Raw genomic sequence first — 20,648 nt, 5'->3', positions numbered from 1 at the left:
ATTGTTTGGATCTCTTTTTCAAAAGATCAAATTCAGTTAAATATGTTTTTGTTTCATACAAATTAAAAAATTTATTTTTCATCTCCATAAGAAATTATAAATATGTACTTTATCATCCCAATAATTTCTTCTGCATGTATTAAATATGTAATTTATTTTTCGTTAACATGATATGAATTAAGTATGATCATATGGAGCAACCTTGGATCAAACCGCAACCAAGCATGATCAAGTGTAATGTTGACACGGCCTCTTTCAACAATAATTTCAGTATGGATATGGTATGTGTTTTTGAGACTCTATAGGACTATTTTTGCTAGATAAATCAAATTACTTTGTATCTTTTACCATCGGTCTAGAAGCTGAATCCTTAGGTTTACTGGAAGGTATTATGGTGGCCATCTCAAATGGCATGCAAGATGTAATGTTTGAAACTGATTCCGAAGTTTTATCTAACACGCTTAACACCACCTCTACTGTTACTAACGAGTTTGGTGACCTTGTTTCTCATTGTAGAAGTCTCTTACTTTCTAGAAACAATTTTGAGGTGTCGTATGTTAGAAGGAAAACAAATAAAGTTGTTCATAGTATTGCATGATGTATCGACTACTTTGTACCCTTTAATTATGCATGAAATGAATTAACTTTATTTTTGCTAAAAAAGAAGTATGAATTCTTTCAATGCTAAAAGTTTCAAATTTTGAGTTCATTTGTGTAGAGATGTAAATAAATAATTTTTTTTCTATTGTGACTGTCGATGAATGTTGACTTAAATGGTAAACAGTTGACTCACCTACAAGGTTGTGAGTTTATTTTCGCTATCAACGCAACGATTTCTTTGGCGAATGATATGTAAATATCTCTCTCTCGGTAAAACAGCTAACCCTTCACGAATTTTTGACCACGCGAATCCAATTACAAAGTTTTTATTTATTTCATATTTTGACAAAAAATAACAAACTTTTTTTTTATATCTAGGAATTTATTTAAAATTCTCCACATAAATTAAAACCTACCAAGTAATTAAACATTTATCAAATTATGTGATAGAAAAACATTTACTGTCCTTTGGTCTCTTTTTGAGGGTAAAAGTGTAAAAAAAAAGTCAAAATCATTGGATCATATGTAATTAAAATATGCAGGGATACAAAATAAAATAGAATTCAAAATTGTGAATTTGAGAAAAGAAGATCAAAACTTGGTTTTGTTTAATGTGCAAGTAAGTCTTGCATCATGCACAAGTTTATTTTCTATTATTAGATTAATAGGTCATATCATATCACATTTGATCTAATGGTATACCTTATTGTTCCAATGGTGAAATAAAGTTTGTACATAATGCAAAACTTGTTTTACTTGTGCAACATAAAATTGGCAAAAAAAAAAATTATTTAAAGGACAAAATTGAGTGAATATATTGTAATCCATCAGCTTACACATTTTACATTTCCACAATAGTGCCCTCATATTGTTCATCTACCAATTAATCACGGACAAGCCAAACAAATAACAAACTCATCAAAACATGAAGAAGAAAAAATAAATAAACAATAGAATTCAAAATAAAGAAACATTTTCTAAAATGGATTTTAGTTCGTGTACACAGATAGACACCGAGAGTTTCACAGCAAGTAAACTAGAAAAGGAAAAAATCAAATAGTAGTAATCCACAATAACCTTGATACTAATCCTTATCCAACAATTTTAATTTTTGCCATCTGTGTGTGAGTGAGAATCATTCTAAACTTTAGCCTGACCAAGTTCAATATCTTTCAACGGACTATTTTCTACCCCTTCCTTCAATAGCCTAATTTCTTCTTCTGTTAGGCTGTTTTTCGAATGAGGGAGAGTCTTCGCATTTGGCTGCTTTTCAAGCTCCACAGCCCAACTATAAATTACCATGCCGACAACTGCAAGAACCATTCCCATGATGTTCTTGAAAGTGAGCTCTGAATCGAATAACAGCCACCCCAAAGTCAGAACACATAATGTTTTCATGTGGCCTAAAACCTGGAAGGAAACTGCTGAGAAGCGCCCAATGCAGAGGTACTGGCTTACATTACAAAACACAGCTAAGGTGCATGAAAGAAGAATGAAAACCTGCAGAAATTTAAAAGACACTTTAATAAACAATCCAACAATATATGCATATATAGTTAACAACAAATACAAAGCGAAACTATCTAGATTCAACACAAAAAAAGGTGATCACTTACAATGGCACCAGAAGACATCTTAAAGTTGGTTATCAACTTGCCACTGAGATAGTAATCAACAAATGGACCAAGAATAATAAGAGAGAGAGCTTGAATAGGAGCAGTCTTACTCAGCAGTTCAAAAGATCCAATCGAATATTTCTTTTGTAGAGAACCGATTGACTATCACAACAATGGGAAAAAAAATCAGGTATAGCAAGGGATCAATCCAACAAATAGCATGATTTCCGGTATATAACACAGGAAGTTTCTTGTAAAAAAAAGAAGTTTGATTTAAGGAAGAAACTTGGTAATTTAGAAATCAAACTGGTTGGTTATTATGAAATTCAAATTAAAATGATTACCAAGATAATAAAAGATGCTGAAAAAAAAAAGATAAAAAAAATGAAAAACAACAGTGTTCATCAGCACTATTCGCTGGTTTTGAACCAATTACTTGACCAATTTACTGGTTTAGAATCATGTTTTCTACTCCCCTGTTAACAATGAAGTCTGTTTGATCTAAAATGAACATTGACTGGCAAAGTACAAGTTAAAAAACCTTCAAAAGAATAAAAATGATGCTCACTCATGATACTACGTCTATGCAAGTTTCACCTAGCACTCATCTTCAATTCAAAATGTACAAAAGAATTAAAAAATCCCAGATGAAAGATGTGTCTGTAATAAATCTATTGATTTGTTGGGCCCATAACCAAATGTTTCTTTTTCTATTATCGTAGTACAACACTTGAATATAAATAACAGGAGAAAAGGACATCTTAATATAAATGGAGATAAATTCCATATTGCCCACATGGTGGAACAGACACATTTATATACCACTTACAATTTGCTGTAAAGATGATGATACAACTGCTACACAGGCGCACACAAAACCTTTGAAGTTAACATTTACATCAGTTACAGTGCAAACACCAACACCAATAACCACAACCATGACCGACACTTTCACTTCCCTTGAGTAGTGTTTGCTGTGAAGGATCCATTCCATCACACAAACCACCGGAATCATGCTTAGTTTTGATATCTGTTCACATACACGATGAGAAAATGAAAATTTTAAAACTGGAGGAAATGAAGATTGAAAGTGAAAACACGAGAGTAGGCTGCTCATTTAAAAGTTAGAGCACATGAGATGTAATTATAATAACTACCGCACATGTCTCTAAAAGGAAGAGTTGAGCATAATTTGAAATTATTACAAGATGCAGACAATCAATCAATCAATCCTTAACCCACTAACCGGAGTCGGCTACATGGATCAAATTATGCCATAATATTCTATCATAGACCACCATATTTCGGTCCAACTCATTAATCTCTAAATCTTTTTTAATAGTTTCTCTTATAGATTTCCCAGGTTTTCCACTGGCTGTAGTGATCTGACTATGTTTCATCTGATCTACTGTCATTACTACAGAATCTACAGGGTTTTCTCTCTAACATCTTGAAAATTGAATGAAGTTGAAAGAGTAAAGATGAAAAGCAAGCATACTTGGTAGAATCCAACGGAATTGAGCATGAGGCTTAAGTTCATCCCGGTGATAGATATATTGGCAACAGCAGAGAACCAAATAAGCTCCCACAAAGGAACATGCTTAGAAGCAGAATAACCGGTAGCATTTGAGACGAGTCCGACAAGAGCAGTTACAGCAAAGTGAAACCCAGTCAAAGTAGTCGCTGGTAAAACAATATAATCAATAAATCAATCATCAATCAATAAAAGTAAAGTAATGAAATGTGAAAAATGAATGGGATCTGGGTGCAGATCTAATGTAATGAGGAGATCTATCTACTAACCGAAAGTGAAAGCATAACCATTGTTGGACATAAGCTGTTTATTAGCCATGATAATTCCAACGGAACTCACAACGTTCATACCCCATGCTCCAAAGTTCGATATTGCTGACGATTTCTTTTCACTCTCCATAATTGATTCAAGTTGCGTTGCGTGTGGTTTATCTTATCTATTAACAAACAAACAAAGGTAACCGTAATCGCAATTGAATACAATTACGGATACCACCACCACCAGATCTGAGGTCGATTTCTTTCGATCGGAAAGGGAAAAGGGAAAAGAGAATAGTAAAAAATTAAAAAAAAAAGAGAACGAGAGAATAAATAAAAGGAAAGAAAGTAAGTGAGGAGGGAGGAGCTTTTTGGCTTTGCCGATTTAAAACTGAACTGATGGTAGTAGAGTCAGTTTCCTCCCTCACAATCACTTATGTCGTCGTCTTCTTCTTCCACCTCTCTAAATCAATTCAATGTGTAAGTTAAAATATTCTTTTATTTTACTGAGGAGGAACCAATGTTGTCTCACACCACCATCGCATCGCTGGCTGGCTGGCAGTGGCACACAAGGGGAATCTTACAAAAATAAATTCCTCCAAACTCCTTTTTGTTTCGTCACCGAAAAGGAAATAATAAGAGTCGGTGTTTACCGTTTTTGTTCGTTGGGTAATTCAAGAAAATGAAAATCAAATGTTATTATTCTTACCCATAATCAGCAGTAGTTCAAGTTCGATGAGAATAGGCTAGACCGAGCTAGGCTTTGTAAGGCCTGAGCCTGACCTGTCAATCTTTCTAAAGACCTAAGCCTGGCTTGCGGTATATCATAGGCTTACTTTGTAGGTCTGAGCATGACTTTCTGAAAGTCTGATACAGTCTGATAGCCTGTTTAAAAGTCTATTTCATGTGAACATATTTAAATCAGCAATGTGATCTAAGTGTAAATAGACTAGCAAACTAATATATCAATTAGATTAAACTCTCTTTTGATAATCAACATGAGTTTTTAGGAAATTTGACTATATATTGTATCATATTTCAGTTCTAGTTTATAATAATACATTTAAATATGCATAAAATTAATTTATACTAATAAGCTTAAATTACTTAAAAAGTTAACATGTTTTTATTTTAATTCAAAGTACAAAATATAATATAATAATAAATAATATTATTCATATTTACGTAAATAGGCCGGCCTAATAGGCCTAAGAGGCTTTTTGAATGGTATGTGGCCTGACCTATTAGCTAAATAATCTTTTAAAAATGCCTAGGCCTTCTCTATTTAAGAAAAAAGTCTGGCCCGACCTGGCCTGTCTTAGGCTAGGCCGTAAGCCCCTGTAGGCCGGCCTGACCTATTCTCATCCCTAAGTTCAATGTTCGATATTTTAAAATAATATTTGACTTTATATTTTGTTAATTAAAACAGTCTTTGATGTTAAAATAGTACTTTAATATTGACATTAACTTTTTTATACTTTTTCCGTCCGGCAATAGATGACCCATTTGAAAATGTGTAATTTTGACATAACTTACTTTGACCATATTTTTCTACTAATATACAAAGACAAATAATATCATACAAGATGTCGTTAGATTTGTCTCGATGAGTATTTTCAAAATATCAAATTTTATAATTTTTTCTAATATATTATTCAAGATATTTAAGCTCAAAATTATGCATTGACATGCATGATAAGGTCAATTGTGTCAAGTATTATGGGACGGAGGGAGTATAGTGATTGACGTGACAATAAATAAGTATATATAAAGACTGATACAACAATAAATCAGTATATTAAATGACTAATATGATAGTATTAACGAATTTGTAAAAATAAAACAATATTACGAAACATTTTAACGTATGAGACTATTATGACTAACATAGTGCACAATCAAAGACTATTTTAAATTTTCGATATATTGAAGGACTATTATTGTTATTGCTCCTTACACATTCAAATACCAAAATGATACGTACTAGACTAATTACATCAAAATGGAAGAGAAAACGGTAAAAAAAGAAGAGGTTCCTTCAAAAGAAGTCACCATAATGTAGGCATGGGCGCATGACATCAAAACATGTACTTGTTGCTACCCATCCAAACGCACTTTGATTTGAAGTGTTTTTCCTTCTTCAATTGGGTTTGAGTTTGGGTATGAGTTTCAGTTTTTCCCGATTTCAAAACACGGGTATGAGACGGGTAGCGGAGATATAGATACCCACCCCGAACCCTTACTCAAATCCATGCCCGAATGTTTGATAATCATCGTGTTATAAAAATCATTATTGATATTTAAGGGAGAACCAAATCATTTAGTCAAGGAAATGTTAAAGTGAATATATCTAGATAATTCATTCAACATTGCCATTGGGGCTAAAAAAATACTTTTTTTATTAACAAAATGATTCACAATGGTACGGGGATGGGACAGAGACACCCGAACAGGGTGAGATTCAATTTTTCATTTTGTTGGATATGAATAGGATAAAAGGTAAATATATGAAAATTGAGGACGAGAATGAAGAAAGCGAAACCCATCCTTATCCCGCCCTATTGCATGCTACTAGAATGGTCTAGGCGAGAAAGATGATCAACACAAGAGTTAGCGCCCCCGCAGTTGATGCGACAAATATGAATTGTTAGAAATTTTAATTCTAAGTGATCTATGATTACCGGACATCACGTGGTAATCATGTTATTTCATGCATGTATAATGTTTTGGCATGCTTGATTGCCTTGGTGCATTCTAAAAGTTAAATCATTTTGAAATGTTAATTTTGATGCGCATACTCGTCTTTTGTGTTGCTAGTTCATTTATGTATATATCATTAACTCATGATAAGAATAACATTAAATCGTTAAACTTGGATGCATTATGTATTGATAAATGTAAAAGTAGAAAAAAAAAATATGGAGGATGAATATTGTTCTAGTGTAAACCATATCAACGTATATTCAATGAACCTAAAGTGTTCAAGAGATTTTTCAAAGTGACAAAGTTATTCTAGTTCACGATCCTTTCTAATGGAATTTTGAAAAGAAAAAAAAAATAATCCAAGGTTTCTTCTTTTATAAAATTTCTGATGCGCCGAGGTCGTATTTATGCTTGTTAGCTTTCGAACGAAAATTCAAAAGCTCCGACCAGATAAGGACACCCGAAGTTATGGCCGTTTTAGTGAGAAAGGTCAAAAACAAGTAAAATCCAAAAATTAACAAGGTAATTCACTTGACCTCCATTTTGGTTGAATTTTCAAAAATTCTAAAAATCAACCATCAATCACCTGAAACATACAATACAACAAATTAAACAATAATTGGTCAATAAGTTATGCGAAAGATGAGATAAATGAGTTTTTCATAAATGTTTCCTATTAGATTCGTGTTCCTTTCTAATGGAATTTTGCCAATAAATCCAAAAAAAATTCGTTTAAAAAAATTTCCGATGCCTTGAGGTCGTAGCTATATATGCTTGTTAGCTTTCCAATGAATATTCACAAGCTCCGACCGGATAAGGACAACCGAAGTTATGATCGTTTTAGTGAGAAAGAGTCAAAAACATGTAAAATCCGAAAATTAACAAGGTAATTCACTTGACCTCCATTTTCCCCGAATTTTCAAAAATTCTAAAATTCAACCATTAGCCACCTGAAACATACAATACAACAAATTAAACAATAATTGGTCAATAAGTTATGCGAAAGATGAGATAAATGAGTTTTTCATAAATGTTTCCTATTAGATTCGTGTTCCTTTCTAATGGAATTTTGCCAAAAAATCCAAAATTTCTTCGTTTAAAAAAATTTCCGATGCCTTGAGGTCGTAGCTATGCTTGTTAGCTTTCCAATGAATATTCACAAGCTCCGACCGGATAAGGACATCCGAAGTTATGACCGTTTTAGTGAGAAATGGTCAAAAACAAGTAAAATCCGAAAATTAACAAGGTAATTCACTTGACCTCCATTTTGCCCGAATTTTCAAAAATTCTAAAATCCAACCATGAGTCACCTGAAACATACAATACCAAAAATTAAACAATAATTGGTCAATAAGTTATGCGAAAGATGAGATAAATGAGTTTTTCATAAATGTTTCATGTTAGATTCGTGTTCCTTTCTAATGTTTTGCCAAAAAAATCCAAGATTTCTTCGTTTAAAAAAATTTCCGACGCCTTGAGGTTGTAGCTATGCTTGTTAGCTTTCCAATAAATATTCACAAGCTCCGACCGGATAAGGACATCCGAAGTTTTGACCGTTTTAGTGAGAAAGGGTCAAAAACATGTAAAATCCGAAAATTAACAAGGTAATTCATTTGACCTCCATTTTCCCCGAATTTTCAAAAATTCTAAAATTCAACCATTAGCCACCTGAAACATACAATACAACAAATTAAACAATAATTGGTCAATAAGTTATGCGAAAGATGAGATAAATGAGTTTTTTCATAAATGTTTCCTATTAGATTCGTGTTCCTTTCTAATGGAATTTCGCCAAAAAATCCAAAATTTCTTTGTTTAAAATAATTTTCGATGCCTTGAGGTCGTAGCTATGCTGGTTAGCTCTCCAATGAATATTCTCAAGCTCCGATCGGATAAGGACATCCGAAGTTATGACCGTTTTAGTGAGAAAGGGTGAAAAACATGTAAAATCCAAAAATTAACAATGTAATTCATTTGACCTCCATTTTCCCCGAATTTTCAAAAATTCTAAAATTCAACCATTAGCCACCTGAAACATACAATACAACAAATTAAACAATAATTGGTCAATAAGTTATGCGAAAGATGAGATAAATGAGTTTTTCATAAATGTTTCCTGTTAGATTCGTGTTCATTTCTAATGGAATTTCGCCAAAAAATCAAAAATTTCTTTGTTTAAAATAATTTCCGATGCCTTGAGGTCGTAGCTATGCTTGTTAGCTTTCCAATGAATATTCACAAGCTCCGACCGGATAAGGACATCCGAAGTTATGACCGTTATAGTGAGAAAGGGTCAAAAACATGTAAAATCTGAAAATTAACAAGGTAATTCACTTGACCTCCATTTTGCTCGAAATTTTGAAAAAGGTAATTCGTCTTCGTTTTTATCATTTTTAGAATTTTTGAAAATTCGGGTGAAATGGAGGTCAAGTGAATTACCTTGTTAATTTTTGGATTTTACATGTTTTTGACCATTTTTCACTAAAACAGACATAACTTCGGATGTCCATATTCGTTGGAAAGCTAACAAGCATAACTACGACCTCAAAGCGTTGGAAATTTTTTTAAATGAAGAAATCTTGGATTTTTTGGCAAAATTCTATTAGAAAGGAACACGAATATCATAGGAAACATTTATGATAATCCCATTTATCTCATTTTTCATATAAATTATTGACCAATTATTGTTTAATTTGTGGTATTGTATGTTTCAGGTGATTGATGGTTGATTTTTAAAATTTTTGAAAATTCAAGCAAAATGGAGGTCAACTGAATTACCTTGTTAATTTTCGGATTTTACTTGTTTTTAACCCTTTCTCACTAAAACGGGCATAACTTCGGATGTCCTTATCCGGTCGGAGCTTGTGAATATTTATTGGAAAGCTAACAAGCATAGATATGACCTCAAGGCATCAGAATTATTTTTAAATGAAGAAATCTTGGATTTTTTTGGCGAAATTCCATTAGAAAGGAATGCGAATCTTATAGGAAACATTTATGAAAAACCCATTTATTTCATCTTTCACATAACTTATTGACCAATTATTGTTTAATTTGTGGTATTGTATGTTTCACGTGACTAATGATTGATTTTTAGAATTTTTGAAAATTCGGGCAAAATGGAGGTCAAGTGAATTACCTTGTTAATTTTTGGATTTTACTTGTTTTTGACCCTTTCTCACTAAAACGGCCATAACTTCGGATGTCCTTATCCGGTCGGAGCTTGTGAAAATTCTTTGGAAAGCTAACAAGCATAGCTACGACCTCAGTGCGTTGGAAATTTTTTAAACCAAGAAATCTTGGATTTTTTTGGCAAAATTCCATTAGAATGGAACGCGAATCTAATAGGAAACATTTATGAATAACCCATTTATCTCATCTTTCGAATAACTTATTGACCAATTATTGTTTAATTTATGGTATTGTATGTTTCAGGTGACTAATGGTTGATTTTTAGAATTTTTGAAAATTCGGGCAAAATGGAGGTCAAGTGAATTACCTTGTTAATTTTCGGATTTTACATGTTTTTTATCCTTTCTCACTAAAACGACCATAACTTCGGATGTTGTAACACCCAACTAAACGTATCTAGAAAGTTTAGCATGTGCGTTATCCTTAGTACTGGATACATTAAAATTTACAACATAAATACATTTGAATGAATATCTTATAAACATTATGCGTTCGTACAATACCTTTACAACACAACTCGTCTAAACATAGTAAAAACATCCTTAAGCTCCATGACATCCTTTGGCGGGTACGAACGAGCACTTGCTAAAATATCCATCCGGCTACGATCTTGCAATGCCATCCTTTTTATCTGAAACAAATAAGGATTGGGATGAGACATAATGTCTCAGTGAGTTCCACCTAATCCAAGGTTAGGTAACCTCGGGGGAAACCTACGGTCACCACGTGTCTATAATACAACATGGTGGTTGATTATACGTATGTGGTCATGCTTTCCTAGACGGTCGTGCATACTAGATCCGTCATAGGTTCATCTTAACTTGTCATAGGTCTTGCTTACATCATACATGTCATGGCGGTTAAGGGGAACCTAAGACCGCTAACTCAAGATACGCTAAACGCATCGAGACTTTACATGCTTATTCATGACACGATCCTAAACTAGACGATTAGGGAAACCTAAGATCGTCATCGGTATAACATTCATAACTTGCTCTATCTCATAAGCTTGTACGTGTCTAACATCATATCATATCATACATAATCATAATCATTCATACATAGATGTTAGCGTTGAACGAACATATTATATAAGTTCATTTTACGGAGAGCCCCGGATGGAGTAACCCCAAGTACAATCCCATACATAACCGATGGAAACCTAGCTAAGGTACCTTAGACTCCCTCAGTGACGTGCGGGCCCCCTTGCGGAGTTTATCCCGTTCTCACGACACTTACGTCTTACATACTCGTTTACCACGGATCCTTAAATCTTGATCTTATACATACATAAAAGGTTTAACCTAAACATACTTGCTCGTTTACCACGGGTCTGTGATCTACCCGTTTAGCGGTAAACTGCCTACATAGACATTCTCATTCATAGTGAAGGGATTTGCTTATCTATTCACGGCTTAACATGCTTGCATGGTCATTCTTATTCATGTGCGAAGGGAATACACTAATCACTCCGCGTCTTATCATACATGGGACTCATGCTTAGCATTCTAGTTCTCAACAAACTATGTCGAGGCTCTACATTCATTCCCTTTCTTAGTTCATTGCTACCCGAACATTCATGCTTAAACTCTCTTATGCCATTCTTGATGCATATGTTAATTCGGCCATGATTTTCATTTCAAGAATCGTTTGATGTTATGTGCATTAATTAGATGTTGTTTAGGGGTTATAAAGTTGTAAATCATTGAAAGAAAGGCTTCGGACTGCACTACGGCCCCATAATAAGCCAACAAACCATTAAGAAGCTGACAAGGGCAAAACCAACTCGCCATAAGCTAAATGTTGGCGAGTTTCTTCGGGTCAATAGTGCAGATTTTGCATTTTTGACCTAAACATCATCCAATCTGTTCCTGTAATGCATCATATGTAACAGCCCGGGGCCCACCCGGTCTCACTATTACTCACAAGCTTAATCACTACCCCCCTTCTCTAGTAGTGTTTTTGCCTCCCGTGGGAATCGAACCTAGTACCTGGGGATAAGTACTACTTCAATGCATTCCCACTACCAATTGAGCTAGTAGCTCAATTGGTAGTGGGAATGCATTGAAGTAGTACTTATCCCCAGGTACTAGGTTCGATTCCCACGGGAGGCAAAAACACTACTAGAGAAGGGGGGTAGTGATTAAGCTTGTGAGTAATAGTGAGACCGGGTGGGCCCCGGGCTGTTACAAAAAAAAGGCGCCTTTTTTTTGTAACAGCCCGGGGCCCACCCGGTCTCACTATTACTCACAAGCTTAATCACTACCCCCCTTCTCTAGTAGTGTTTTTGCCTCCCGTGGGAATCGAACCTAGTACCTGGGGATAAGTACTACTTCAATGCATTCCCACTACCAATTGAGCTACTAGCTCAATTGGTAGTGGGAATGCATTGAAGTAGTACTTATCCCCAGGTACTAGGTTCGATTCCCACGGGAGGCAAAAACACTACTAGAGAAGGGGGGTAGTGATTAAGCTTGTGAGTAATAGTGAGACCGGGTGGGCCCCGGGCTGTTACATCATACACATCCAACAACTTATATAAACATCATAAAACATCTTACATGGCAATTTTAACATAAACATAACAAGATCAATGACAAGGGTACTAAAATCATACTTTCCTAAACTTAACATAATTCATGTTTTCTTCATAAGATTGTACAATCCCATAGGTAGGTAATCTATCTACAGAACTCACCTTATCATAATCTTGCAATTGCTTCAAGTTCTCATCACTTGCTCAAGTCCAAACCCTAACTCCAAGTTCCTCAAATCACTCCAAATCCTCTTCTTCTTGATGTTTCTTGCTCATGAAGCTTCTATGATCCATGCTTGATCACTAATTGCATGAAACTTGGAAAAATTGCTAGTTAAGGAGAGAGATTGGGGGGACATCTTAGAGAGAGGGAGGAGAGAATTTTTCCAAGAAAACCTAGAGAGGGAAAGTGAAGTGAAAATGAAGGAAAAATGGCCCTTGTGGCCTTAAACAGCCCTTGCGGCTTTTTACCATTTTGCCTTCACCTTAATCGTATTTATCCCGACGCTGATACTTAACTCGTGCTTGACTATTGTCGTTAATAAACATTCTCTGTCATACTTACATTCCATGAACATTTGTCCTTTGACACGTTCGGCTGGTAAAATTCCGATACCGACGAGTGAGATATTACTGATGTCCTTATCTGGTCGGAGCTTGTGAATAATCCTTGGAAAGCTAACAAGCATAGCTACGACATCAGTGTATCGGAATTTTTTTTTAAACCAATAAATCTTGGATTTTTTTTTGGCAAAATTCCATTAGAAAGGAACGCGAATATCATGGGAGACATTTATGAAAAACTCATTTATCTCATCTTTCGCATAAATTATTGACCAACTATTGTTTAATTTGTGGTATTGTATGTTTCAGAAGATTGATGGTTGATATTTAGAATTTTTGAAAATTTGGGCAAACGGAGGTCATGTGAATTTCCTTGTTAATTTTGGGATTTTACTTGTTTTTGACCCTTTCTCACTAAAACGGCAATAACTTTGGATGTCCTTATCCGTTCGGAGCTTGTGAAAATTCGTTGGAAAGCTAACAAGCATAGCTACGACCTCACCGCGTTGGAAATTTTTTTAAACCAAGAAATCTTGGATTTTTTTGGCAAAATTCCATTAGAAAGGAACGCAAATCTAATAGGAAACATTTATGAAAAACTCATTTATCTCATCTTTCGCATAAATTATTGACCAATTGTTGTTTAATTTGTGGTACTGTGTGTTTCAGGTGATTGATGGTTGATTTTTAAAATTTTTGAAAATTCGAGAAAAATGGAGGTAAAGTGAATTATTTTGTTAATTTTCGGATTTTACATGTTTTTGTCACTTTCTCACTAAAACGGTCATAACCTCGGATGTCCTTATCCGGTCGGAGCTTGTGAATATTCGTTGGCAAGCTAACAAGCATAGCTACGACCTGAAGACATCGTAAATTTTTTTAAACGAAGAAATCTTGGATTTTTTTAGCAAAATTCCATTCGAAAGGAACACGAATATCATAGGAAACATTTATGAAAAACCCAATTATCTCATCTTTCGCATAAATTATTGACCAATTATTGTTTAATTTGTGGTATTGTATGTTTCAGGTGATTGATGGTTGATTTTTAGAATTTTTGAAAATTTGGGCAAAATGGAGGTCAAGTGAATTACCTTGTTAATTTTTGGATTTTACATGTTTTTGACCCTTTCTCACTAAAACTGGCATAACTTCGGATGTCCTTATCTGGTCGGAGCTTGTGAATATTCGTTGGAAAGCTAACAAGCATAGCTACGAGCTCGGTCCGTCGGAAATTTTTTGAAAGAATTAATCTTGTATTTTTTTGGGAAAATTCCATTATAAAGAACGCGAATATCATGGGAAACATTTATGAAAAACCCATTTATATCATCTTTCGCATAAATTATTGACCAATTATTGATTTTTAGAATTTTTGAAAATTTGGGCAAAATGGAGGTCAAGTGAATTACCTTGTTAATTTTCGGATTTTACATGTTTTTGACCCTTTCTCACTAAAACGGCTGTAACATCCCGCTTAAATTCCGTCAGTTGCAGTGTCACTTTTAACGTGTCTGAGGAAGTTTAGACCGAGAAGGGGTATTTTAGTAAATTCAACCCAAGTATATACTTATCTATACTATATATAAAGAAAACTACCCCTTTCAACACACTTTTGGGTTGGACTTTTCTTTCTAAAAATACCCTTAATTTTAAATACAAATAGTCAATTATAAAATAACACGTGGATTAGTAATCCATGTCACTAATCATCCCCGTTAACCCTCTTTTACCTTCGTTAACTAAAGATCAAACTCACAAAAAGCTTGCACAAAACAAAAACTCATGTTATTTTTTATCGGCCGCTTTTATGTTGTACATTTGTGTTGTTCCCCTCAATACAACTGACAAAAATTGTCAAGTATTTTCATATCTCTTCCACAAAAAACAGTATTTCCATATTATTTTATTAATATAAGTTACTCTTCCTTAGCCGTTGATCAATTGTAACAAACGTGAACAAAAAATAATGGTAAAGATTGGACTTTAAATCCACTAAAAAAAATATTAGTAACAAACGTGAGCTAAAAATAATGTTAAAGGTTGGATTTTAAATCCTTTAAAAAAAGATTAATAACAAACGTGAGCAAAAAATAGTGTTAAAGATTAAACTCTAAATCCTCTAAAAAAAAGATTAGTAACAAATTTGAGCAAAAAATAATGTTAAAGATTGAACTTTAAATCCTCTAAAAAAAAATTAGTAACAAACGTGAGCAAAAAAGTTAAATATTGAACTTTAAATCCTCTAAGAAAAAGATTAGTAACAAACGTGAACAAAAAATAATGTTAAAGATTGAACTTTAAATCCTCTAAAAAATATTAGTAACAAACTTGAGCAAAAAATAATGTTAAAGATTGGACTTTAATTATCAATCAGTTTCCAGGAGAAGAACATACTTTGTTGTCATTTGACGAGGTTGAAGGGGATATTCATAACTTATATCAACATGAATTCTTAATCTCAGTTGCTCAAGGAAGTGTCCCACCACATATTTTAAAGGTAAAAAAAGGTGCACCTTTGATGTTTTTGCGAAACATAGACCCTAGATATGGGTTGTGTAATGGGACACGATTGTTATGTCGTAGTTTATTTAAGAATATGTTGAATGTGGAAATCCTAACAGGAAGCAATGCTGGAAAAAAAAACATTCTTGCCCATAATTAAATTAAAAACAAATGTGAGTTCATAACTTCCCTTTGTGCTTAGTAGAAAACAGTTTTCCGTTAGACTAAGTTTTAATATTACCATAAATAAGTCACAAGGGCAGACCAAACCCAATGTCGGAATCTATCTTCCACGACATGTTTTCAGCTATGGTCAATTATAAGTAGCTTTATCAAGAGGAGTTTCTCAAAATTCAACAAAAGTTATAATTAAACAAGGAAAAATAGAAGGAGAAGATAGAGACTTTACGAACAATGTAGTTTTTAAAGATATTCTTTTATCGCAATCATAACAATGTTTCTTTTACATAACATGTAATTTATACATTTATATTATGATGTTACTAATTATTATTAGAATAAACAATAAAAGATCATTGTATTATCTTTATTTTATATGCAGGCAAACTAAAATATGCTGAGTTCATAAATAATTGTTATATGCCTTGACAATATTTTGTTTATAAATCAATATATCAATAATTTTCATTAATATTTAAAAATTTAAAAATTTTAATCAAAATTATACAAACAAACATAATAAAATAATCACATGCGTTAGCGTAGTAGAAAGAGCGGACAAACGGGCACGATAGTGCCCGTCTTTCCGCTAGTTTATATAAATTAAATGTGCCAAACTCTTTTATTTGATTTTCCCATTCAATTTCTCTCTCTTACTGAACTCTCACTCTCTCCATGCTCTCAGCTCCCTCTCGGCTCTCATCCCTCTCCACTCATAACCTTAAATCCCTTCACCTAAGCCATGATCAATCCATCATGCAAGACCACAATTGTAACTATCTATTTCAAGATTTAAGTCTTTCTCCTCCTTCCTTTCTCTTGCCAACCGAACCTCTCCCTCTCCTTGCTCAACTGAATTTTTGTAAGGATTTCATGTGATAATGGTTGTGCATGTGTGAAGTGGCGGCTGATTGTGTTTTCTCTTGGTGGTTAGAAGCAATAGTGTGAAGTTTTGTTTAAGGCAAAGGCTTGGGTACATAAAAAGTGATTATGCTATTATGGAAAAGATGGCAGAAATGATCATGGGGCTTAATCCACTACATTTATGGAGTATAAGCTGTTTTGAGGTAAGATTAGAAGTTGTGTGATTGCTGTTTCGACAGGTTCTGTTATTTGGGTCATATCTTTTACTGTGCTGATTAGAATTAAGTGGTTATTAGATATTTGGGCTCTACGCTTAATTCACTACAATTTGAATATAAATTTCATGTGATTTGGATTCATGATGAACTCAGAAAGTGCGTTTAAAGTTGAGTAATTCTGCTGGAAAAATGCTTACGGGTTCTGGCGCGTGTTTTGCAGAATAAGCTAAATTGCGAGTCTAAGTCGAGAGAACGGTTCCAGAACTGAATATATGGACTTGGTATACTTGGTAAGAGTTTAGATTGAATGTTGGATTGAAATTGGAGCTTGCAGAAGCCATAAGCTGCAGTTAAGCTGTTTTGGAGAAAAGTGCTTATGGAGCATAGCAGGAGCTGAATTGTTAAGGTGAGTTCCTATAGCTTAGAACCCTCCTAATTGGGTAGATTATACTTTGATTGTGTGAGATGACTACCAATTAAGTTATTTACTGCATGTTTAGTTGCCCCAAAAGATGTTAAGATGTTGCTATTATGATTGTCCTTGACTTGTATAATTGTTTTGAAATGCCTGACAGTTTATTTCACAAAACAAGGTTGCTGGTTTCACTATATTATGTGACCGATTGCACTAAATGGTGCATCCGGTTGTCATGTCTCAAAATTTTAAGCAAATAAACGCGCTCATGTTTGTGAAATTGGTTGCCACGGCTTATGCAATGACAGTGCAGACATAATAACAAAACAATAACATCGGAGAGAGAAGCTGATGCATATCTATGACTAAAGTAATGGGTAATAATGTTAATTCCTTTAAGGGAAAAAAAAGTTAAGAATCCCTTCAGAATGGCATATATGTAACATGTATTAGAGATTATATTCAGACCGTTATATATCTAAGGAATGATATTTATATGTTAAGTCGTGTCAGCCGATGTTCCATGTCAGTATTGGACTTCGGGAGCTGATAGAAGTTTATGATTAGAATAACATATATGATTTAACTTACAGAAAACTATAAGCAGTTAAGTTGTGTCCATCAGGCTCCAGATTATGCTAGACGGGATTTCCCCGCAAGGGATATGTGATTATAGGTTCCCTGAAGTCGCCTACAACCTAGGATAGGTGGAACTCACTGAGACATTCTGTCTCACCCCAATCCCTTTAGTTATTTTCAGATAAGCAGATTGTTTGCAAGCAGAAGGGGTCGTGTCGGAGATCAGCAGGAGGAAGCCGGATGATTACCTTTATAAACAAGATTCATACCAGTCTTATATATTTTCCATATGTAGTAGTATTGTACCAAAAGTATATATTTGTCAGATGTTATATTTTTGGATGTACGAACTTGTATTGGAGATATATTCATTTGCTCGAAATTATGTTGTAATTTTAATGTATCCGGGACAAAGTTAACACACATGCTAAATATTCTAGATAAATTTAGTATGAGTGTAACAATTTGGTATCATAGCAGATGGATTCAGATCGTGCCTTGGGTCATTAAAATGCTATCAACGTAGTAGGACCATTGGGTTCCGGATACTTATTCTAAATGTCACATCTAGCTGAGCCAGATCAACTCGGTCTAGTATATGACAGTTAAGACGAATGTCTGAGGCCTGAATATGACCCAGGAGGAATGAAGCGTGTGAAGACGTCGAGTCAGGGTGTCAGAACTTAACACGGATTTTAGTAAAGAAGTACTCAACGCCAAATGGTGGCCGGTGATATGTGAAGTTGATGATGAAGATTCTTCAGAAACATGTAGGAAATGTTAAGGGAAAGACGGAGTACCTTAATGTCGTCGACGCGATTGAACGGTACTTCATATGTAGATGTAAGAGAAGTAAGAGAATTCTGAAATGTTTAAAGGATGATCTGAAACCTTTTACGGAAGTCGTAGTTGAGATGCAGAGTAAAGCCAAAGTCTTGAATGAAGATTTAAGATATTGCAGAGTTAAAAAGAGAAACTTAGAATGAGGAAATTATCAGATGATTATTGGAACCCCGAAACTCTCGATAATGGTAGAGGCTGTAAGAATCGAAGGACTCGCACACTTGAATCAGGCAAGATTTCAATGTCTGAACAGTTAAGTGAATTAACTGTGGATTAAGTAAATTATTTTGGAGCAGACAAAATTAACCCTTTAATGTGGTCGATAGGCGTGTAATGCAAGCTAGTTAAGCCCTTTCAGATCAGCCACACCTCCCGAACCTTAAATGCCAGATTTGTGAAACAAGAAGTGAAGAGGTTATACAACCTAGAATCCAAGATGGATGAGTAATTAGTAGTGATAAGACCTGTTATATATCGAAGTATGATTCCGATGTGTCCTTATTGGCAAAAATTTGAAAAGAAGAAAAGCTTAATTGGAATTCTACCCGGCGAAGAGTGGAATAGATCACCTGCCTTTAGCGGGAGTTGTTAAGATTTTTTTTTTTGGAAGAAGAAGCTCATTCTTAGCAGTTGGTGAACGAGAACAATTATCTCCATACTACATACAACTTTTAAACACACACTTCTATCATTGACAGTTCATCAAAATATATGACTAATTAGCAGGGTTTGAGGTTTGGGGTTTAGGGTTTGGGGTTTAGGGGTTTGGGGTTCAAACTCTCAACCATTCAAACTTTATTTTCACACTTGATCACACCCGTTGATTCAAACTCTGAAAATGTTCTCTCGTATAACTTAGTTAATGCAATTGAAGACGTATTAAATGCTAATCAAGTCGGTCAACAACCCCCTGCACTAATTGCTAATCTAATCTCACCCGTTCAAACTCCATTTTCACACTTGATCACACCCGTTGGTTCAAACTCTGAAAATGTTCTCTCATATAACTTAGTTAATGCAATTGAAGATGTAATAAATGCTAATCAAATCGGTCAACAACCCCCTACACTAATTGCTAGTCTAATCTCACCAGTTCAAACTATATTTTCACACTTGATCACACCCGTTGATTCAAACTCTCAGCCATAGATATCATATAGAAGCGAACATGTTTGCCCTAATTCACCCTAATTTACCCTTGTTGGAACAAAATGTGTTTAACAATGAACCTTAAAGAGTTTTGATGATAACAAGGTATTAAAAATTGTAAATTGGACTAGCTAATATTTGTTCAAGTGTACAGGAGCATAGTTAAAAATTTACATCATATAAAGGTTCTGAAGAACAAATAGAGAGCTATGGACTAAAGAAAAGGAAGCTTGAAAGCATCTGAAAAGAAGTGCATCTGAAGTCATAAGTGCTACTAAAGAATGATGACATCATCAGAAGCTGAAGATCATCAGAAGCTGAATGTCATCAGAAGTTGAAGGTCAACAGAAGCAGATAGCCTTCAGAAGCGTATAGCCATCAGAAACAGATAGTTCAGAAGCAGCTTCATCAGAAGCTGAAGCTCATCAGAAGCTGATTATCACCACAAGCTGAAGATTCAAAGATCAACACTTCAAATGCTGTCTATTGGATTCGAAAACACTGCAGAAGATTAGTGGATGGTTGCAACGGTTATTTTGGTGAAGATTTGAAGGCCTTGGAACCTTATCTTCAAAAAGCGTTGACATTGTACTTTGTACGAACTGTACAACCACCTTCTCCACTACTCTGTTTTGTGTCCACGCTACAAGACAAGAAAACAGCTCCAGAATACGGCTTCGCCTGCATATATGTTCCTTTGGATAAGGAATGGTTTTCAAATTGGTTCTTCATAGGACAACAACCAAATCAGGCAAAAGATCATTGGTGAAAGATCAAGCTTCAACAATGACTCTTTGATGTGCTGGAAATTTCAACGTCTCTTTCACACCTCTATATAAAGGAGTGAAGACTTAGAGTTTTTGTAATGCAAGAACGCTGAACGAAAGACTCAC

General features: G+C 34.4%; 1 protein-coding gene across 1 annotated transcript; it reads right to left on the bottom strand.

Annotated features, from left to right (window-relative positions):
* Positions 1-1,556: 1,556 nt before the first annotated feature.
* Positions 1,557-4,589, bottom strand: LOC146951659 (UDP-rhamnose/UDP-galactose transporter 2-like). Its single transcript, XM_085753916.1, has 5 exons — positions 4,020-4,589; positions 3,715-3,899; positions 3,046-3,246; positions 2,217-2,378; positions 1,557-2,100 (listed from the first exon to the last, which is right to left on the bottom strand). The coding sequence occupies exons 1-5, from the start codon at positions 4,147-4,149 to the stop codon at positions 1,741-1,743; spliced, it is 1,038 nt and encodes a 345-aa protein (XP_085610042.1). The 5' UTR covers positions 4,150-4,589; the 3' UTR covers positions 1,557-1,740.
* Between the last annotated feature and the right edge of the window lie 16,059 nt (positions 4,590-20,648).

Source organism: Medicago sativa, chromosome 1 (assembly GCF_051527215.1).
Source record: "Medicago sativa cultivar Bolivia chromosome 1, Bolivia_mono, whole genome shotgun sequence".
NCBI lineage: Eukaryota > Viridiplantae > Streptophyta > Magnoliopsida > Fabales > Fabaceae > Medicago > Medicago sativa.
Note: the sequence above shows the minus strand (reverse complement) of the source record. Positions and strands in the feature narration are given on the sequence as shown.

Bases quoted from the DNA above. Each gene is read 5' to 3' on its own strand.
- LOC146951659 (XM_085753916.1), bottom strand. From the start codon at position 4,149: ATGGAGAGTGAAAAGAAATCGTCAGCAATATCGAACTTTGGAGCATGG. The intron at 3,247-3,714 runs GTATGCTTGCTT...GTATGTGAACAG, and splicing joins ATTCCGTTGGATTCTACCAA to ATATCAAAACTAAGCATGAT. The intron at 2,101-2,216 runs GTAAGTGATCAC...AAATTTCTGCAG, and splicing joins AGATGTCTTCTGGTGCCATT to GTTTTCATTCTTCTTTCATG.